General features: G+C 32.7%; 1 protein-coding gene across 3 annotated transcripts in view; it reads right to left on the bottom strand.

Annotated features, from left to right (window-relative positions):
- Positions 1–24,023, bottom strand: part of LOC143253133 (uncharacterized) — a 91,535-nt gene extending 67,512 nt beyond the window's left edge. The window contains exons 1-6 of one of the 3 annotated variants that reach the window (XM_076506460.1): positions 23,876–24,023; positions 11,392–11,459; positions 10,662–10,748; positions 9,622–9,746; positions 8,690–8,763; positions 5,364–5,472 (exon numbers count right to left, since the gene is read on the bottom strand). In XM_076506460.1, coding sequence (XP_076362575.1) covers positions 5,364–5,472; positions 8,690–8,763; positions 9,622–9,746; positions 10,662–10,748; positions 11,392–11,459; positions 23,876–23,923 — 511 coding nt within the window. In that variant the 5' untranslated portion in view covers positions 23,924–24,023. Of the gene's footprint in view, positions 1–5,363; positions 5,473–8,689; positions 8,764–9,373; positions 9,471–9,621; positions 9,747–10,661; positions 10,749–11,391; positions 11,460–23,875 lie in introns of those variants that run through there. The other 2 variants (XM_076506461.1, XM_076506462.1) reach the window with 2 other exon arrangements.
- Between the last annotated feature and the right edge of the window lie 287 nt (positions 24,024–24,310).

Here is a 24,310-nt window from a genome sequence, read left to right as displayed (position 1 = left end):
CATTTAAAATTCGTCCTAAATTCAAATTTTCGGTTATTTGAACTAGTAATATGTTAACATACGTAACATAATAAATCGAAGACTCGTCCGAAATAAATTATAATACGTAACACCAGCCAACTCAAATTATCCTGAACGAGGCATCACCTGGAATATACTAAAATGCGAGTTTGCGTTATAGTTCAACATTGATCTGTTTAAACTTTGTTCTACTCACGGTGCCTTAGGTGATCCGGATAAAGCCGCTGATCTAGCTAGTCATTATTGTCTTAACTCTGCGTGCGTGCGTGCGTGCGTGTGTGTGTGTGTGTGTTCATTTAGCATAGCAATTTCGGGCTACTTGATGAGTCCACCGAGAATAATCGAACCCCTGATTTTAGTGTTGTAAATCTTACTGCTGTACTAGCGGGGAACGGCTTAAATGTGGCTGACAGGGATAAGCTACAAGTAAATATAAAAGAGCAACTCCGACAAATTATAAAATATATTTCTTGCAGTACACAGAGAACCGTCTTTAATTTAGGATCAACCTTTGCTACCTTAAGAATGAATAAACACAGTAAAATATCAGTTTGCCTGCTCTGAGAAAACCATCCAGCATTCAAGCCCAAAAACAGTAGAATGTAGACGTATTGGTTGAAGTATCCAGCCACAAGTGTTTTGTGGTACTATACAGATTCAGTGTAGTTCTGCCAACATTTACATATGCTAATAATAGCAACACCTAGATTTAACAAAATATTTTATTACTAGAAATCAAGCCACACTTTCTCAGTGTTTTCGAGTACTAGTTTTTCCTTGTGCTGAATTGTAATTAACGGTATGCTACCATACTGCTTTCACCAGGAATGTTTAATATTCTCGCTAGAAGACATAATGAGAACATATAAAAGATGTGTTGTTAATAAAAGATTAGAATCAGAGCTAAACGTGATGGGTTGAACAATACAATTATCGCTCACAATGTGAGAATTCATTTGTGCTGTAAGCATACGCAATTATAGGTTTTCATTTACGCATACGACCACAGTTTGAGTCTAGTAGGTCTGCACCAGTCTCCTTATTTCATTGTATTTTGTCCAAGTGTTCTTTAACGCTGACCGTCTTGTATTTTCTGTTCATTTGATGCCTATGCTGTTGTGTACGTCATGGTAGCTATTTCAGTACTTATGTTACCCCACATTTATAACAGTATTACAGTAGAACTGCCATTTTTAATTTTAATTGTCAACTTGAAGTCATAACGGATAATACCTGTGGTCATAGCACCTAAATGCGTTGGTGGTCTTCAATCTATTAGATAAAATCTAAACGCCGATTGTAAACAAGTAAAAAATAATGAAAGATCAATCACGGGTGAGAAACTGAATACTTACACTTACAACGACTCAACTCCTACTGCCTTATATCGTCTGTAGCTAGTGGGGGAAGGGGTCACCCTTGAAATTCTGATACAACGTTAAAGTAGAAATGAAACCACCTAACATTTAGAAAATGTAAGAATTCTTGCCTCCGCCTTTTTTTTTTACAAAAAAAAGAGGGGAAGAGGTGTTAAATAGAACAAAAACCAAGCTGACAATTAGAACCAACAACGACAATTAATTACTTAATTATATTGTAATGGTTGTTTGAAATGAGTTCATTTTTGTTTTATAATGCTGATTCAATTGCCTATTGACAATTGATGGAACTAATAGTATTAGAAATGTATATATTACATACATGTACGTGTGTGTGTGTGTGTGTGTGTGTGTGTTTTTACAAACACACATCAGTATTTACCAAAGTTATCAAATTGAATAGTAAGAAGGATCCATACAAGATTATTCCGTCTACCGTTACCTTCTTTAAGTGTACCAATAAATAGTTTAGAGTTTCCATCTCACCGACAGCACTACAGTAGCACGTGTCGCAGTAACTTGGTGGTTGTACTGTACATGCCATCAAATATTAGAAATAGTTCTTGATTTTGAATACAGAATATATTTGTGTTTATGATGTCATATATCCAAAATATCGATACTTGGGAAATTAAACTATTTTTAGAAGTCATCATTATGGGACCATTTTGGGCCCTTAAAGAATGCTTCATCCAAGACCTAACAAAAGTTTAAAGTCATTTGTTATACAATTCTTGGCAAAATCACTTAATCTCTGCAAGAAAGATTCGTTCAACTAAAACACTACAACAACTGAAACTCAGAAGGCATAAAAAAGCACAACATGAATCTTTACATTGCTCTAATAGATCAACACCCTGAATCAAGAGATGTTAATCTGAATCTCGAAGATCAACTCAAAGTGTTGTTCGTAATCATCTGGAACGATTCATGCAACGAAGTGTCTATTAGAGGATGAAACTACTACAATACACTGATAATTCTTCTGATATCACGGTTATATAGTAGAGAACGGTAATCATCTGGAACGATCTCATTTCATGCAACGAAGTGTCTATTAGAGGATGAAACTACTACAATACACTGATAATTCTTCTGATATCATGGTTATATAGAAGAGAACGGTAATCATCTGGAACGATCTCATTTCATGCAACGAAGTGTCTATTAGAGGATGAAACTACTACAATACACTGATAATTCTTCTGATATCATGGTTATATAGAGAACGAGAACGGTAATCATCTGGAACGATCTCATTTCATGCAACGAAGTGTCTATTAGAGGATGAAACTACTACAATACACTGATAATTCTCTGATATCACGGTTATATAGTAGAGAACGGTAATCATCTGGAACGATCTCATTTCATGCAACGAAGTGTCTATTAGAGGATGAAACTACTACAATACACTGATATTTCTTCACGGTTATATAGTAGAGAACGAAGATTTCCAAAACTTCCCAAACTTTAACAATGACACAGAAACACGCCGTTTCTTTCATGTCTTGTAATTAAGCACAAAGCTATGGACTATCTGTGCTCTGTCCACCACCAGTATCGAAACCCGAATTCTAGCGTCGTAAGTCAACACACATACCGCTGTGCCACTGGGGGGCGTTTCTTTCATCATATCACTCATTGAATCGAAGCCATTAATAACAAAAGTAGGATATCAAATGTGTCAATTTTGACTACACTTATGATTAATTTATCTCGGCTAAAAAAAAAAAAAAAAAAAGGGAGATAAATCTTGCTTTAGCTATATAATTCAAGTGATAAATTATCTCATGGTTGAATTAATTGCTTTAAAATTACATATGCCAATTCTGATGACAATGAGCAAGAATGTATGGTATCCGCATCACGACATCGGTAGATAATGTGTATATTACTAAATACTAAATCTACAGAGTGATTCCTTATTGTATCTAGATTTTAACTGATTTGTAAATTTTCCCAAGAATTTTTGATAAAGTAACTTAACATTTTGCATTTTAAAGAGAAAATATATACTTTTTCTGCTATTATTACTTCTAATTTTACATTAAGTTATATCAAAGCATTTCATGCTATTTATGATAAACATGACACCACAATATATCATACATTTTCAAAAGTTAACGAAGTCGGTAAATTGCAAAAGTTATCTTTTTGTGACCGGTATGAAAAAGACGCATTTATTTTAGTAAAAACTTTCTAGCTATATAAATTTAATTTACATTTTTGAAAATCTGTGTGTAACTAAGTATATTAACCGTACATAAAAGCTGCGTGTTCAGTTACATAATACTAATAAGTACGATTCCTTACTAATAATATTAAAAGTGTCATTTTGGACGAGAACTACCTACACTCAATCACATAAACAGCAAGCTAACAAATCCTACGATTCACAAATGACTAAACAATAAAATCTTCCCAAATTAAAGATCAGAAGCGACCAATAATTCATTGTTTCAATATCCAACAATAATTATACTGTATATTATCGTAGATTTACCTTTTAATGTAAATTATATTTCATAGAGGTAAATATTTAAAAGAAATTAACTTTTTTCCCCAATTTTAAACGAAAATGTTTCTTTTACAACAATTTCACATTATAACAAGATTTCTCTGTTAGAATGACACTTTCGTGTAAAATACAAAAATACTTGTTCTTAAATTGCTTTCCCGCTTTCTGCATGATTGTCGAATTTATTTTTTATTTTTTTTATTTACATAATCGGCCTGGCATGGCCAAGCGCGTAAGGCGTGCGACTCATAATCCGAGGGTCGCGGGTTCGCGCCCGCGTCGCGCTAAACATGCTCGCCCTCCCAGCCGTGGGGGTGTATAATGTTACAGTCAATCCCACTATTCGTTGGTAAAAGAGTAGCCCAAGAGTTGGCGGTGGGTGGTGATGACTAGCTGCCTTCCCTCTAGTCTTACACTGATAAATTAGGGACGGCTAGCAGAGATAGCCCTCGAGTAGCTTTGTGCGAAATTCCAAAACAAACAAAAAAACAAAAATTTTACATAATCTTTACCGTTAATCATCGTATGACAATAAAAAGTTTCATGACGTTTTGTGTGAGCTAAGAAATATGTTATTCTACCTTTGTTAGTGCTAATAGTACACATGTAAATATTGAAAACGTAACGGTGCAGTTGGAATACAAATTCTTTACTTGAATAAATATAATTACTTGTCTGTTACGTTTAAAATTTACGATGTAAACTACAATTCCAGTGGTAAGTGGTCTGTCATGGCAGGTGGTTAAGGCACTCTACTCGTAATATGAGGGTCGCGGGTTAGAATGCCCGTCACATCAAACATGTTCGCCCATTCAGCCATGGGGGCGTTATAATGTGACCGTAAATCCCGCTATTCGTTGGTAAAAGAGTAGCCCAAGAGTGGGCGCTGGTTGTAATGACTAGTCTTGCATGCTAAATAGATGCATGATAAATCTGTAGACTGTAAATATTCCAACAAAATGGATGTGTTTTTTTTTCAGTTTTCGTAACCTACTACTTGTGTCACAATAATTTAAATACATCTTATTCTATGGGACTTCCGAGAGTGACAACGATTATTACATGTAGCATTTTACACCTCTGGTGTTCTTTTCAGTAAACCTATCATAAAGAATAAAACCGTATTTAATTCAAATGAACAGTTTTAAAACTTGTTTATAATCGTTTATCTTTATAACAATGAAACATGCCATCATCACTTTAATTTTATTTGAAAATAATCCAAACCACACTTGTACTTCTGAGCATATTATTTACATGCATAGCTTGAATGCATGAATCATATTTTACTTGCCTGGTTGTCATGCTCCCTCTCAAGTTCTATATTTGAAATCAGTTCTAATATAATAATATATGAAAGTTACGAATATTATTTCTATACCTTTCCTTCTTAGTGTAGATATAGTATACTGAAAATAGTTCATGTACATTTTTGTGCTCACTTTTTATCTTAAGGATAACATTGGTCTTGGCTCGAAGTAGTGTAAGAACTTCGTCGTGAATAGCCTGATCGATGTTGTAACCGTTAATTCCCATGATCTGGTCTCCAACCTGCAAATACGGAATAACAATAAATAATCTCTTCCTGCACGAATTGTTTTCCATTCAAGTATTGTTTTATACTTTTACACTTAGAATATTTTTCAATGCTTAAAATAACAAGTTTACTCTTCCCACAAAACATACAGATTATTACTTAAAAATAGCATTCAATAAAAATATTTCATCAATACATCATATAATATTTACCGTCAACTTCTACTCGTCGTAACAAAATTATGGTCTTTGCGTCTGTACTCAACACTCTGCATTCTGGTTATTTTATATTCACTTTACATATTCAGTGTTATCATCTAACCTTCTATATTCCAGGCATTTCTATTCATATCCTAACTCAATGTGTTTATCACAATATCCTACATTTCAACAAGTGGTACAAATACTTTGTAAATGTAAACTGATATAGAAATAAAAGTACCAAAGAGAATGCAAATACGAATACACGGATGATACAGTTATGCATAGATAGCAAATACATGGCTTTCAATATTAATATTTAATGTTGCACTATAAAATGCACGAGTACAAAATGGTTATGAGCTCGGTCAATTACACTGATCTCATAGCAAGAGTTTGTAATAATCAAGACACGTTTTGATCCAACGTGTTTTTCCTTGTATATAACTCCTATCTCTTAGTTAAACTGCATTAATGACTACTATGGCATGACTATAATATTATGGTAAACAAACTACTTATCAGGAATATATAATATACATCCAATTGCATTAATATTAAAGTCAAGTATGCATTTCACAGAGTAACATTAAATTCTAATACTGAAAGTTATTGTAGGATAAATTAGAGTTGAATCATCCATATATTCTTGTTTGCATTAATTTTGGCACTGCCATCGGTACATTATTTTACATTTACAAAATATTTTCATTACTTCTTTGTGATATTTTCCCTGACTGAAAGTTAGGGCATTCTATAAATTTGTGTGATAAAATATAATATTACGTGTATTAACTGTTGTTTTTACTCCTTCGCTTCATACGTAATATAGGGGTTGGCTCCCTAAAGGCTCCAATTATAGTATATGCTTCACATACTACAGTACATTATAATACAGGAACAAGACTTTATAATATGTTTGCACTTAAAAGTCCACTCTCAAAATGTTTACTTTTCTTCGTTTACGCTGCTTTCTACATTTACTTAACTTCCAAAGTTGAAGATTATATCCTACGTTTAATCCTTACTATAATTTGTTAGATAACCAGGTTAGATATTCTGTTGTATGCTTTGAATAATTAACCAAACACACACCACTTTAATTAAATTGTTGTTGGTATAAACTCAACAGATAGTTGGTGTAGTATATGTCATGAATGAAAAATATAGCACGTCTCAATTTAAACTTGGAACTGTTATTGCACCAACTTTCAATATCTGTAAGCGAATCGTAAGTGAAACACCGAGATATGTCTAAAGATATTACTAAAACAATGGATGTTTTTTGTTGTTTTTGTCTTGATAGGTGCTTCAAAGTTCATGACCATCAGCAAATCCCACTGTAATCATACAATTATCTTCGTCAGTACTTATTTCACGATATATATAGTGATTATAAAGAACGGGTTAGCTTTAACATTAATACACCCATCCTCACTTTTTTCTAAAGTTTCGAGATTATATTTCTGAACACATCAAGAATGTTAGATAAGATTAAACTCCAAACAGTGCCTCATAAAATCACTCTTACTTACAAACTGACTGCTCGATATACTTCAAGTAAAACTAATCTTATCTATGAAGTTAACGTATTTACATATTTTCATTGAATTTGTTTTGCTTATTCGGTGTTAAACATAATGTTACACAATGCTGTTTTTAGCAATACAAGTCTTTATACTTACCACTAAGTCACTGGAAGAGGGGTGTTCAAAACTATGTAAGACAAACTGATAAAATCGCCTTTTAAAATTGTTGTAATCCTTGTTTTATGTATATATGATTGTACACTGTATATATGTATTGTTCTACAATAAGTGAGTAGAGCCAGTGTTTCAACCTCGCTGCTTGATTACATTTAATACGAAAATGAGTTAGCGCCATGAACTAGGTAACTATTGTATTAAAACACCGACACAAAAATTAGGGTTAAACACAGCTTCAATTCACAAGATAAGATGGATCAATTTTTTAAAAAATTAAAAATTTCATACTGACTGCAAACTGTGTTTTAAACCGCTGACCCATAGGGTGAGTGGGAAAAGGAATGCATATATAATTTGTGATTTCACAAAATATTTCCTTACATTACCAGGATGTTAATTTCGTTAACAGAGGTTTTTTACTATTTAAATCTTACAATATTAATTTCGATACTGTGAATCAAATATTTTATTTACCTGCTTTGTAAAACTTCCAGTTTTACTTCTCTGTTTATAACCTAGTTTCTGAACCTCTTCTTAGGAATCTTTAACTTCGTTTTTGACTCAAGTGTTGTATATTTAGTTCATATATTATCGTTTATTTTCATAACATATGGAAACACGCCAATCATGTTATTCTTTTCACAACCCTCATGCTTAACATTATATTACATATTAGTGTAATTTAAATAGTCAGGGTTGATACAAATAAATAAAAGACGTTTCCTCATTATATAAAAGTTGTTCTAAATGTTTTAGTTTTATATTTACTCATAGTTATCCAATAAGTTTATATTTCACGTACAAAGATATACATGTTATACAAGGCTGCTGGACAATTTGGCAAACCTTGTGTTAAAAACTGAAGTTAATGTTGGTAGACAAAATAATTCTCCTTATCGTCTCATTCACGTTGAAAACCTTTGGTATTTTATCTCATTTTCTTTCTTTTAAGCCATTTAGAACACATTCAACTCACAAAATATAATAAACAAAAAAGTTATGTAATTACACCAATATGAACCAATTATAATTGAACAAATATTAAGAATTGGAACTTTTAGGAGACAAAAATAAAATATGAAACGTCTGTTTTTAATAAGTCTACATTTTTAAGCATGTTATTTGTAATGGATTTAAAGCTTTAATTAAACCTAATTTGGAATAAAACAGTTTCTGTAATTTTGAACACGGATCTTTGGTTCACCAAGTTTTAACTTGAATAATTAAGAATAAATTATGTAAGTTCTGAATGAATAACTAAATTTGAATAAGATCAAATCGAAATTCTATTTTGTAGTTTATAATAAAGAGAAATATAAGTTTACCCGTAAACCTTTACGTTCACCCTCAGATCCTGAGTCGACCTCTGACACAAAGATACCTGTTCCATACTCACAACCTGAAATTAAAATGCTATGGTACATTTTTTGCTTAAAATGTCATAAAATTAACTGTTATTACTTATGTGTACCCAAACTGCAATTAAAATTGTCAGCTTCAAACTTATTAGGTGGTAATATTCAATTTTTATTTGTAAAATATGCGTTTGAGGTTTTAAAATAAAAGCTATGAATAAGCAAACGAATACAAATTCATGTTTAACATGAAGTTTCACGTTCGTATGCAGTAGGGTTTGTGACGTAAAGAAATATGCTTATATATTTAACAAATTGTATGTATTTGCTTGCGGTGTTTAACATTTTCTACACAGTCAACATTCTTCTAATAAACTATTAGTATTTTCTGCTGAATGTGCTTTGCACAATACGTGGTAGATTTTGATCTCACAAAAAAAGACACCTTTCAAACATTCCGCGTATGGGTCTGACTTTATGATTAACTTTAAGACTAATCTGGACTTGAGATGCTATTACATTTAACAGGGCAGGCATGATGCTGCAAAATGTATTGTTCATTCTAAACTTTAGTAAACATCAAAAAAAGTATAAAATGAGACTCTACAATGAGAATTAATGTCTGGATTAAAAACCTAGCACGCCCATGCTTACGTTTGCCATTAAAGCTAAAAATAAAATCGGCTTAAATTTACAGTTTACAATTAGACTTTTTCACGTGATACCAAAAATCAAATAACTACACTCATACATAAGCAACTTCAGGTCTTCACTTTTATATATTTTTCCGTCTCTTCCAATCGTAGTGATGCATTTAATATTAACATACTTGCTGTACATATGTTATTATAAATGCCAGTAAGAAAAATGCCCTATAACAATTAAATGTGAAGCCAACTTACCACCCCTGATAGCAAAACCAAGTGGTACTTGTCCTCTTCGTTTTAACTGAAGCATTCTTATTCGCATGTGTACATACGGTGTGAGAACGTTGTACTCCATCTGGTGTTCATTACGAATGTGTGGCCTAAAGTACAGAAGTCACATCGATCAATCATTATGTGTTCACTGCAATACAAATATAATAGAATACTGGAAAGAAGTGGTGAAATTAAAACTACCATTAGTTAGTTAACTGAAAAGAATACAGTCGAGGTTTTGCAGAGGCGGAGAAAAAGTTACTTATGTAGCTGACAGTTTAATCTGCCTCAAAAACCTGAATAAAGTAATTCTATGGGAAACAGAGAGTGTGTGGCATTTATAGGCTTCAAATGGGGCAATTCTTAAATTAAGTGTGGACATATAGTATATGGTTTTAAACCTTGAGGGGGTTGGGTGTAACGTTTCTCTTCATGGTACCTCCATCTATGTTTAGTTATAGTTTTGGTAAATTTGTTTTACACTTTGCACAATAAAAAAATTAATTATTTGTCAACATGTAAATTACAGTGTATTTCTATAAGTGTTATGTGTTTCATTGCTATCACCATCAAATAATTACATCTTTTTGTAGCATTGTATGTAATAACACGATATGTAATGACAAAATTCGCGCATTCGCAGAGTAAATTTGAAATGTCATTGTATCCTTATAGGCTAAAATCGCGTAATGTAAAACATCCCACTCTACGATTAACAGTGATATTACGCCTCCTTTTTTTTTTTTTTTACTACAAATCAGTGGCGTAAATATGACTTCGTAATTGTGGGGGGGAACGAACAAAACGGAATCGTTAAGAGAGTGTAAGATGTATTATTATTAACCATTTCTGTCTAGTTTTAGCAGTTTTATTCTGTTACACAAATATTCTGTGAACTCACATTTATTGACAATTACTCTTGTTGTAATTTTATTTTCATTTTTATGCGCGTCATCAAACGTTCTGCAATTTACAAAAATATTTGCGATGAATTCTATAGATATAAAGGAAAATAATCTTACCGAATATCATCAAACAAAGTAAGTCGTTCGGGTAAATTGACAACATGACGAAGGTGAACAGCCAAGTCTTCAATTGTTACTTGTTTGCTGAAAAAAAAATCCAATTAACATGTGTCTAACCGCAAATATTTGCCCTCCTGTGGATCCTTGCATAAGACTCATTTCTCCTAATAAACAGAAAGCAACACTAAAACGTACAGAATTAAGAGATCAATGGTATCTTTATGTTTTTGTTTGTTTATTTTGAATTTCGCGCAAAACTACTCGAGGACTATCTGCGCTAGCCGTCCCTAATTTAGTAGTGTAAGACCAGAGAAAAAGCAGCTAGTCATCTCCACCCACCGCCAACTCTTGGGCTACTCTTTTACCAACGAATAGTGGAATTGACTGTTACATTATAACGCCCCCACGGCTGAAAGGGCGAGCTTGTTTGGTGCGACAGGGATTCGAAGCCGCGAACCTCAGATTACGAATCGAACGCCTTAACCCACCTAACCATGCTGGGCCAGATATCTTTATATCTTCGATTAATTTTAATATTTTATAATCAAACTGCTTTAAACATTGAACAACGCACACGTGAGGTAGAAATGTAAAACAACGATAGAAGTTACAGACTGGATAATATAAAATGTGCTCGTAGCTACCATACACAAAAGTTAACTTTAGATACAGTTATAACTATTTATATGTTGAGCAATAGACAAACAATACACAAAGCGATACTTACTCATTATAGGACTCCAAGACAGAATACAAGTCTTTTCTTTCGTCTTCATTTGGTAAAAGTATTTCTAACTGAAAAATAGAATGTCAATTAGATCACACATAAGAGCTACTATCTAGACATTTCACTCTTAGTAACTAAACCTTTAGCCTACTTTAAATGAAAACGAAATGATTACAGTAAGGCATGTTTATTAACATGTTTCTTGTTATCTATTTTTGAAGACTTATATACCTTGTTTACTGGTTGTATTCTTGCTGTTTGAAGTTAATGGCTAAACCATACTGATAAAATAATCCTCGAAACATGCAAGAAAGTTTTGAAAATGCTTCCAATGAGTTATAAAAAACAATAGACAAAGCATGTTTCGTGTACTTCCCACAAATAGACTGAAAAATTCACAATGTGCTTTTCTCTCCAATAGCTATAAAATACGTCCTAACACCACTGCTAGATAACGTGAACATCTTGATAATAGAGCTTTAAAACCACCACGAACATCTCAACAAGGTCTGAAAATAAAACAAAAACTCCTGAATATATTAACAACAGGGCTAAGAAATCCCACACAAATATTCTAGAAAATCTTTATGTGTTTCGGTCAGCGACTAAAATTTCACTTATAACGAAACAACTGTAAATCCCGTGTGTATTTTTTAATAATACATCATTAAAAATTAAACTTCGATTAATAACAGCACAAGAAAGTCCAAAATGTACTTCTTAATAATATGAAGAAAATTTGCTCTATATTTTGACAATATGCAGAGCTAAAAGATCTACATGTGATTGTTAATAGTACAGCGAGAAAAATCAAAATGTAGCTCTTAATAAGGTGACATGTAGAAAATTAAAACATAATTTGCAACTTGAAAAATCTACATGTACAACATAACCTGATAATTGACACATTCTTCTTAACAATCACAAACAAAAAACTACGTCTATTTCGTTAAAAACAGTTAGTGGTTCTGCTACTATATACATCTTAATGTTGTGTTTATTTTAAATTTCGCGCAAAGCTACACGAGGACCATCTGCGCTAGCCGTCCCTAATTTAGTAGTGTAAGACAAGAGGGAAGGCAGTTAGTCATCACCATACCATAGTTAAAATCCACTTCTGTTAAACAATAACATATACAGGTACTGTTAAAACCTACATGTACTTTGTAGCATTGCACGAAGTTCAAAATTACAATATTTCCTGAAAATACGTCTAGAAACCTTTTGTGAGCATGATATATTAATTCATGTTTTCTGTTTTTGAACTTTGTTTCTCTGCAAACTTCTTCCACAGTTTTGGAAAGCGTAAGACTGAACCTACAACATTTTATGTTGTAAGGTTTACGCGTGTTTTCTTTTATGTGCTATGTATTTGTAAGCTGTGTTATTTGTGGTAATACGAATAGTTGTATTACATTTGTTTCTCTGCAAACTTCTTCCACAGTTTTGGAAAGCGTAAGACTGAACCTGCTAAGTGAGGTCGGGATGTTCTGGTGGGGGTGTTTATCTTTACCACTTAATTCCCCTATGAAGGAGGTACCAAGTGACGTTAAAACACTTTCGGAAGGTCATCCAAGCGTGATGAGGTCTAGGAATTGGTTTTCGAGTTTACTGAGTTTAGGCTGTTTACTTCTTCCATCTCCAAGATAGAGGGACCAAACGCGGCACATGTGCTCAGGTACCACGGACACTTGTTCTGATGGGATTTGTTTAAGGTACAGAGCAACTGGAGACAATATAGGAACTTTATATTTTGGGGCTTCTGTAAATCATGAGAGGAACTTAAAATCCTGCAGCAGAGCGCGTCTATTTTAAGTTTAGTTTTAACAAATAAAGTAAACAGTTCTTACGTACAGTGCTAATGATCTATATTTATTTCGACATAACACAGCTAAAACAGAAACAAGTATATCTCAACGATACACTTACAACATTCATATATATTTAGTAACAATGCATGATACACGTATTATTTAAAAAAATACACATAGAAAATCTATACAACTTGAAAATCCACATCACCTTATCTATGACAATTAAATAATCGATGCGATCTTTAAAAGAATTGTTGTTTTGAATTAAGCACAAAACTACACAAAGGGCTATCTGTGCTCTGCCCACCACGGGTATCAAAACCTGGTTTTTAACGTTGTAATTCCGCAGACGTACCGCTGAGCCACTGGGTTTTTTTAAAATGAACATCTAGAAATGTACATATATTTTAGTAATAAAACATCTAAACTATCATTTCTATCTTCCCTATGACAAAGCTAAATTCCCATATGCTTTTTAAACAATACAACTTAAAAATCTATATAAGTGTAGCGACAATGATTTGGAAAAATCCAGATATAATTTGTAAACATCCAGACGTTTTTGTAGCTTTTTCAGCAACAAAACCAGAAAATTTACGTATATTTTTAACCAAACAGCCGGTAAATTCAGGTATAGTACTTTAAGTACATGTTTTAACAATGTTGTATACATACTTTTTTGTTTTGTAACATTAGAGGCTGATATGTTTTATATTTTTTTAACACGCTGGTACGGCCTGTATTCATTTTCTAGTAGTGTATTCAGTGACAAAAGTGCTGAGAACTTTTAACTTAGGATGGTGTGATTTGTGTAATATATAAGCACATTATTATTTGAAATTGGTCAGTATTCCGATACGTAACACGTAGTCAAGAAATCATTATGTTAATATTGCTCTGCGTCTTTGTTCTGTGTCATTCTCTGGAGGTAACACTTGTACACATCTAGTTTCGAACATGTACACATCTAGGTTGAACACGTATGAACATCCATCCTAATAACATTCAACAACATCAAACATTGGTTCTGCAGAAAACAGTAACACAATGTACGTTGTTTCTGTTGAGCTCTAAGCACAGGTGTATGAAAGATTTTTTAAAGAAGAAATGAGATTTATTTGCTCGAAATAAAAATGTATAGGATGAGGAAAAACGTAGTTTAGTATTTTAAGTTTACTAAAGTTTGTTTGTTTTAAATTTCGCGCAAAGCTACATGAGGGCTATCTGCACTAGTCATCCCTAATTTAACAGTGTAAGACTAGAGGGAAGAAAGCTAGTTATAACCACCCACCGCCAACTCTTGGGCTACTATTTTACCAACGAATAGTAAGATTTATTGTTACATTATAACGTCCACACGGCTGAAAGGGCGAGCACGTTTGGTGTGACAGGATCTACTAAAGATTATTTGCACAAAAGAAGGCAAATAGTATGAAAAGATATAATCATATAAAAGTACCAGAATGTAAAATAATATCAAAATTGATATTATTACTTTTAGAACTAGTAACGTACACTTGTCAAAAGAAAAAAATTGTTCCCGCCATTCAAACTACTAAACTTATTAATCATATAGCCCATGTCATTTGATGTTTTATTTGAAAGACTTCTTTCAATGTTTATAAATTCAAGTGAAAATAATCTCTCTTGAATCTTGGTTGAACTTAGTACTTTTTCAGTTACTAAATATATGGTTAAAACTGCACAGGCGACAAATCGTATGAATGAAATTAACCGTCTGAAAGCTCAACTTCATGAACAAAATTTTTATCATTGATAGAACTAGTTACGTTAGCGAGCTATAAAGTAGCTTGGATTCTACCTAAAAGAAAAAGAAATAATCTTCTGATGCTGAACTAGTAAAAGAAATATTGATTGTGGTCATTGAAGCTCTATTGGAGAATTACGATTCAAAAATAAAATATGATATTCTTCAAAAGGTAAATAATTTGCAATTAAGTCGAAGAGAAATTGTCCACGTAATGCTAGAGTTAACGAAAGACATAGAAAATCAGTTGTTTCAACAACTAAAAGACTGTTTGTATTTTTCTTTAGCACTAGATGACTCAACAGATGTTAATGACACTGCATAGTTGATATTTTGGGTTTGATATGTAACTTCAGATCTTCAAGTGAGAGAAGAAATACTTGGCTTTTATGGATTACGAGATCGATCATGCGGAAAAAACATATTTGAAAATTTTCTTGAATTATCAAAAAAACTCAATCTTGATTTAAAAAACTGGTTTTTATCACAACAGACGGTGGTCCCGCCATGACTGGGGCGAAATTAGGATTTGTTTCTCTTTTGAAGCAGCATTTAATTAAAAATAACGTGAAGTCCACGCTGCTATCTTTCCACTGCATTTTGCATCAAGAAAATACGTGTTCAGATGTCTAAAAGTGATGAATTGAAAAATTTAACGGACATTGTTGCAAATATTGTGAATTACATTAGAAGTGGAAGCTCTCTCATCCATCGACAGTTTGTTGAGTCTTTGAAGAAAAGCAGTGACTGTGCTTTTGATGATTAAGTAGAGGAAAAGTCTTAGAACAATTTACTTCCTTATTTACTCAAATAAAAGAGCATCTTGTTAAAAATGGTAAGACTGAAAATTTCCCTGAAATTGAAACTTTGTCGTGGCAGTGTGGTTTACACTTTCTGTGCGACATTATGGCTTAATTGAATAATTTGAATACGAAGCTTCAGGGAAGGGGTAAAATAATAGACTAGCAATCACAGTCTATTCATGAATTTTAATTAAACTAATCCTCCTTGTGGAACAAGTACAAAAAATGACTTGACACATTTTAGAAAGCTGAATAGTTTTCTATAAAATAATAAGGACTATGATTTCTCTGATGCTAAAGATAATCTCTATGTAAACTAGATCCAAATTCTATCTCAAAAACTTGAATCACTTTTCTCCGAATTTAAAAATTTGAATTTTTGCATGATCCATTTCAATTTGACTTAGGAAATTTCAGTAAGGAAATAACGTCTTTCTTGTTTTTGGATTAGTGTGGATTTGAAGACGAGATGCTTACACTGCAAAGTGTAGAACACATAAAAGGTAAACAAAATATTATTTCAGAGAGATGTGGCTCACTATTCTGATAAATGAGAGTCTTCCAAATTTAAAGATAGCAATTTTAAAATTACTTTCCATGTTTAGACCCACATGGGTGTGTGAGTCAATATTTCCTACGCTAGATTTTCTCAAGTCTAGATACAGATCTTGGCTTACTGACATAAATTTAGAGGCAGAGCTAAGATTTAGCATAGATATTAAGCCACATTTCACGAAACTTGTTGATGAAAGCTTCCATCAATTTTCACATTGAAGGTTAGTTGAAATGTAATTATTTTGATTAAACTAACATCTTTTAATTTTTTTAATAGTGTGGCCAAAGTTGTTTCCATTAGCCATAGTTGTGACCACTATAAAATATAAGCTGCCCACCCCTGGTTTAGATGTTCTCATGCTTGATCACCAAGTCGGCAACCAAACAAGTTTGTCCTGTGTGTAAACTATTGCATCCATTACCAATTATACAGTAAATGATACATTCGTTAGTGCATGAAAATGTCTATCTTATTATTGTTGTTGTATTATTTCCTTGTACATGTGTAGTGCTGTTTATATGTGGGCAGGTGACACCTGTTTCGTTCACATTAGTGAGCGCCTGAAGTGGCATTTTTTTTTCTTTCTCTTCAATATCTCCTCATCAAACTTTGCAACAGTTTCACAGCTGGCGTCTTTTACTTGGGCTTCAGAAACAACATCTGACACAAAGAATAGCTTGACAATCTCCACCAAACCAAGATCTTTTCTCTGACATGACGACATCAGAGCTATCAAAGTAGCTTCTCACAAATATAAGTCTTTACATCACTAGTAAAAGATTCACTTCACCAAACAGACAATAAAAACGTGTAGAAGGTTTTTTTAATGATACTTTGGCTTTTTCTTACTTTTATAAAATTGTTTTTAAGAGTTTTTCAACCAAGAAAACCATGGCCTCTCATAGCTGTTTTCATTTCTTCATCTTTGTAGAATTAAAATTACAGTATCAACAGTCTTCTTTGCTGTTAAAATATCGATTGTTTTTTCTTATAAATATAAATTTATTAAATCTGTACGTAACGATATGATTCTTAATACTGCCAGGCCAAAGACAAAGTTAAAATCACAGATTGCAATTAAAAAGGCAATAGTGTCACGAAGTGTCTTGGCACCAGTACATTCTGAGGATGATTTGTACTAAAAGCAGGGGTGTTTCATATTGCCTCAATAGCTGGTCATATACAGCACCATCGCGTTTTGTTTAGTGACTTTAATGTCAATACCTTCATTATTCTTATTTTGTGCAGTCATTGGAATATAGCATAGGGGTTTGGTCTTCCATCGATAAAGTTTTAGAGGCTCTACGCCATACCAAGTACATCTCGAAGAAGGACGTTTGACATCGGTGAGAACTGTATTGCAAGGTTTAAAGATTGCCTTAGCAGTGGATCTAGTAGGTTCGTGGACAGTACTACTTTGAGCGGTATGCAACACCTTTATGTTGGCCTCCCCATCTCAACACTGCCCGACAAGATTTTGAAGACAAGTTCTTCCGTGGTAGACTTTGGAAAATCTAAGAGCACCTATCCAGATGTAGATTACGTCTAATAAAATAAAATGAGTTTATTTTGTTTTCCATGCATTCACATACCTAAGGTATATTGAAACGTTTTACGTTTCACTTATGTTTGTAGTTTCGTCCATTATAAAAGAAAGGTCTTGATATGGGTAACTTTATTTCTGATATTACATTGAAATCATCCTGCGTGTTATAAAATTTCCATTGTACACATTTTTCGGCGATACATAAGCTATAAAAAGTGTCAGACCCTTCATCGACATCTTTTCTTAAGTAATAAAACCAAAATTATATCAAACATATTAAAGCGTTTTTGAAATAATTACAAATACGCAGAATGTTAAATAAATAAAATAAATTTGTATTAGGCTTCAACTTATATATATCCCTGCTGCAATAAAATTTCATATTCAGACTTTCTATAACTGTACTTCAGAGTTAAATATTATCATTTTTAAACAAATGTTTTCTTTACTTCAAATGCCGAAAACTTAAAACTGACGGTAAATCAGTGTAGATGTCACAACAGTCTAGGTTCCTGATAGTTTGTGTGTGTGTGTGTTCTTATAGCAAAGCCACATCGAACTATCTGCTGTTTCCACCGAGGGAAATCGAACCCTTGATTTTAGTATTGTAAGTCCGTAGGCTTACCGCTGTCTCATCGGAGGATGGTTATTGGAACTTTTTCTACTAAATATTTTACAAATATAGTGATTGCCAGCGTTATTGAAATAATTACAATAATGTCTAAAACAAACTACAAGTAAGTAACAAAACTATGTCACCCAAGAATTGAGTCTAAATTGTATAAATTTGTCAGATAGTTAAAGGGTAAACTAGTCAGATTCCACTCTTATTTGTACTTTGATCGCCACATAACAGTTGTAGTATGTAATACAATTACCTCTAACCAACATAATTAATTAAGGATCTTGGTGATTTATATTGGTCAGTACGTTTCACTTTCTTGTCACTATCGAAAATAACTGCATTTTACGATTTCGATGTTTCCTCTCCTGCAAAACAATTGGTCAGTAACTTTCCCGAAATTTCATAAAAGTTACAATCTGAGAGAAACTCTACCCCCACACACACACACTTACAATACACTTATGGATTTAAGTGCATCTCTTTATTAGAAAGAGTAAATAAGTGACGTAACATGTTTAGAAATAGCTAATAATTAGTTATAATTGTTTGTTTCATAGCTTTTGAATTTCGCGCAAAGCCACTGGGGGCTATCTGCGCTAGCCGTCCTTAATTTAGCAGTGTAAGACTAGAGGGAAGGCAGCTAGTCATCACCACCCACCGCCAACTCTTGGGCTACTCTTTTACCAACGAATTGTGGGATTGACCGTCACGTTATAACGTCTCCACTGCTGAAAGGGCGAACATGTTTGGTGCGATACAGGTATGAACTTATGTTATCATAATAGTAGTCAGTCACAAAACTTTCTCAGCTGTGAAATATAAATATAAAATCACATGTCGCTGAACAAAAACTTAACTCACAATATGTAATATTGGTGAAAAATACAGAAATATTCTTATATAGAACATTTTAATTGTTTCTTTTCTACTTCCAGAATTTTTTAAATTCTAATTTCATAGCATTTTTATTATTCAAACAGTTGTTCAAAAGTTTGATTAACTAAATGGTGTTTTATTTCGAGTCTTTGTGGATCGATACACATCTAATCATTTCTCTAAAGATGAGGGTCTATTTTAACGTGCATAAACCCGTATTTGTATCATTTTGATAATAACCTAATACGATAAAGTTTCACGCCAAATGTTTTGGCCATTTGTTTTGGAATTATGACGGCAAAGCGTGTAACGAATTTATTGTTATACATTTGTTTTATTATCTGCGTTCGTTTCTGATTTATGCACGTGACATGTTTTTGGATGTGTATTGCGCAAGTCCCGCGTGTTCTCTGAATTTGCAGAAGATTCTCGAGTGAAAAAATCAACAATATATGTTGTACGAAAACACTAGCATATTTTCGAATATTGTTAAATTTTTGAGAATCTTGCCTTAAAGTACATAAATCGACGCACCAATAGACAGCAGAATATTGTTAGTCAGAAACATTCAATGAACTTTAAGCCTTGAAAGCTGTAATTATGATTAATACTTATTAATAGGAAAACTACACATATTGGACCACGAATATTTATCGATTTCGAACATTACGGACCGTTCAACTTCAGAGAATTAACTAAAGACGTTAGTGTATCTACGAAGTCATCGCATACATTCAGCAAGAATAGGACTATCTAACATTCCCGTCAGGTGAGGTGTGTGAACATAAAAGTAATTTGTGCCTCGTGGACCTGGACCGTTGTAAAAAAATATTTAGTTCCAGAGCAGACAGAAGACTGAATAGTGTCTGTGAGTTTGTAAAATTTTTGTATATAAATAATTACTTATATTACTATTTGTAATAATTATTATTATAAATCATATATACATATATATACGTATGTATGTATATTAAAATTGTGTGTATCAATCTTGTTGGTAAATAAAATACATTTGATACATATTAACATTTAATCAACTTCTAAATTAAAATTAAAATATTCGGCTATTTGAAACCACAACATTATAGATAAAAGATTCCTCCGAGACAAATTATAATGCGTCGATTTTTTATTACTTTGATAAACTTTCAAACCTGCTGCACTAATCAAATTCAGCTTAGTTTACTTCAGCTGTCTTTTATTTTCAATAGATCCGACAAGTTTATTCAGTTTTCAAAGGTTTTATCCTTACTGTGCTTGTAGCAAATTAATTCCCTTTGATTTATTATGTCTGTGAATAAAGTTTGTATTAATTTATATTATACATCCCAGTTTAGTTTCTTGTATCTCCTTCACAACAGGTTAAATCACGCTTAATTCTTTTGCTAAATAAACCCAAGAATTTCCTGTTGCTACAGTGACAGTTACAGAATATATCACAGCTCGCAGTGTATTCAGACAACTAAATTTAACATAATGCAAATGTGTTTTTTCTAATATGTCATAGTTCATGATGCTCGTTTTGTACGTTTGAATAGGGTTAATTCATATGATCCTCAAAACAGCCAGATAAAAGATTGGTGTTTTGTTTCCGGAATAGATGATCACGAATCTTGTGTTTCGCAATTATTTGTGGCGAATCTGTTGCGGTCCTCAGTATAAGGAATGTTACATATTCAATAAATCATTTTTTAAAGCGTAAACACTAATGATAGTAAAGCAGGTTGATCCCTCTTCATAAGAATAGTTTAAGTATAGTAAAACTGTGGCGAGAGACATGATTACTACTTCATTACTTGGCTCATTTCTCGACCATTTCAAATATAGAATTCGTAAAGTAAAACTTCTAAGCCATGTAAGGCAAGAGCAAACAGAATTTAAGAAGGAAATATTCACGGTTCTCCATGGAAGAAAAACATTTGCACAAAAGAGTGACGAGTGTTATAACAACAACGGGCTTCATAACCCCACTAGTCTTTAGTTACAAAATAGAATTCTGCGACGTAAAATATAATTGTAACAAAGTCGGCACATCTATTAGCAACGTTAGCAAAACAATAAAAAAGGATAAGGTTCGCAAATTTTCAGCATACTTCAAAATCAAGAACTGTTTTTACGATAAAGATGGTAAGAATGTCTAATCATAGCCATTAGAGTGAACACCATTCATAATTCTTAAAAAACGCGATTAAACTCTTATAATATTTTACATACCACAGTATCGTGATATTTTGTTGCCTCCAGACTTAATTGATTTATTCAATGTTTAGAAAAAAACATTTGATAATTGCGACACCTATGCCAAGCGCTAAGTAATGACCAATTAATCATTTCAAAATAAGTGCAACAATTTAACATTTTATTTAAATTTTGTAAATAATTCAGCAAAAATTTTGAAATCTAGAGAAGGGGTGAGGTGGGTTTGTTTTATTATTACAGGTTACGTTTTAAATGTTAAAACACAAAATTTGTGTGAAAATGTTATGACGAGATTCATGATATATGAGTTACACAATTATAAATCCATCAATAAAATATTTTCCTCGAATTGCTATTGTTCTCTCACTAGACCAGTTTTCTGGCTCTTTCAAAGAGGTAAATGTTTACTGGCTACGATAAGGCATTACCAGCTTTACCGTTTTAAAAGACTTCTTGATTCTGATAAGACTTTACGTGTTTTACCTCTTTGAAAGAATATTACTTCTATTAATTGAAAAACACACTTTCAGTTTTACTGACTTCAACGACACATTACCAGCATTAATATCTCCAATAAGACATCACCAGCTTTTTCAAGTGTTTCATATTATAGCTGTTCGTTGTTATTGTCTCTTTTTATTACAGACGATTTTATAAGGGCCACTATATTCCCAGTAAGTACTGGCAGCGTATCTTTGCTACTAAAATATGATTTTGATGTATAGCTACTTGGTATTCACATTATTAACGATAGTTTCAGCCATAATTCCAATAATACATAGCGAATTTCGGGCAAGCTTAGGAGATTCAAACTGGTCCTAAATCTACATCCTAAGTTAGCAATACCAACTAATCATAACAAAAAAATTGTAATATTAAATGTTTTGATCAATACTATTCATGAAACCAGCATTTAATGTATTTAGTGTTAATATCATTCCATTTGCTGTTAAGTGATAGTCTTCAGAACATCAACAAGACCGCCATGAATATTGTTTAAGATCACTTTACTTGAATATGATTTTAGGTCAAAATAACAGAATAAAAAATGATAAATCGGTCTGCTTTGTACTTTATTGTTCTTAATGGAGTGTGCTTTGTGCAACAGAATCGTTCACTGATAACCAACAAGCGTGAGTCTTCCTCTAAACCAAGCATGTTAATAGAAGCAGATAAGATAAGAGATCAAGAAATATTCTAATCACCAGGATACGCGACTACGTTTGTAAAGTTCACTTTATCTGTTACTAAAACGTAATCTTAAAATACCTTCGTACATTAGAAACAGAGAGTTTTAATAATAAAAATTAATAAAGCTAGGATTTCTGCTATTATATGTGGTTAGAGAACTTGAATCGCATTCTGCGGATTGCAGGTTTGAATCCCTATCGTCGAACATATTTGTATTTTCAGACGTAAGAGCGTTATAATGTAACGTTCAATCCCAATATTCGTTGGTAAAAGAGTAGCCCAAGAGTTAGTGGTGGGTGGTGTCGACTAGCTGCCCTTACAACAGTCTACCACTGCTAAAATTAGGAAGGACTAGCACATTTTGCCCCAGTGTGCTGTCGACACAACATTTTAATAATACAGACTAGTAAGGTTAAGGATTTTCTTGCAACACAACATTTTCATAACTATCAGTTAGTATGTATACCATATTAAAACACATTTTGTACCAAATCTATTTTCTAAATAACATTATGAACTGATATAAAAGTCACACACACGACGAACCAGATTTCCTAAGTGAAAGATTTCCCATCTAATAAAACATTTATACACGCATAACTACGATTCATTAACTAAAACCACATTCAGATAAACACTGAACTAAATCTATTTGTAAAAATGAATTAATACTCAGAGAACCAAATCGCAATGTTATTCGTACATAAGTGAACCTAACCATATCTAATACAAATATTATACTGGTCTCCATTCTAATTATTCATTTACTAAAATACGACAACATCAGAAACTAAATGTAACCACTTAAAGTCGATTGAAATTCAAATGAAATAAACTTAATTTGACGTTACGTTGTACTTCAAACAGAATGTAACGAAAAAATACACAAACTCCTCGTACATGCAGAAAATTAAACACTCGAAATACAAGTAACATTAACAAACAAATATATCACCTGTTCCGAATCAGTTTATTTTTCATGGAGTTTATAAAAAAAAAGTCAATCTTCTTAATTGTTGTTTTCTTTCCTCAGTATATCACTTGAGTCAGTTTTTATTATTTCAGTTTTCTTAAATTAAAACTATACACAAAATACAGCAACTTACCTTGATCGAGAGTTGTGGATCTTTCTGCCATGAGTGCAAAGAAGCCATGCTTGGAGTGAAGCATCGATCAGCTTTCGTACTTCTATATCTTTTTTCGGTAATAACTATTACGCTTATCTACCAGTGTACTGTGACCAGATAGCTTCTTAGCAATAGCAACTATACAAGACGAGGCAAGATAATACGCAATTCTGATTTCCTAAGTTGAAAGTCGAAGTAAAATAAAGTTGATTGACAAATTATAAAGCTGCAAAAACAAACAAACTTGTTATCGTGTTGGAAGATCGTGTGGTAGAGTTTTGTGTTTTGTGGTCCGCTTCTGCTTGTTTCTAGAGCGAGACGATATTTCAGCTTTTATACCGAAACCTCCGTCAGATCGAAGACATAAATTATACTTTGCCTACATAACCTAAAGCATCCTTGAAACAAGTTAAA

Source organism: Tachypleus tridentatus, chromosome 6 (genome assembly GCF_004210375.1).
Source record: "Tachypleus tridentatus isolate NWPU-2018 chromosome 6, ASM421037v1, whole genome shotgun sequence".
Lineage (NCBI taxonomy): Eukaryota > Metazoa > Arthropoda > Merostomata > Xiphosura > Limulidae > Tachypleus > Tachypleus tridentatus.
This window is presented reverse-complemented; position numbering and strand designations above follow the sequence as displayed.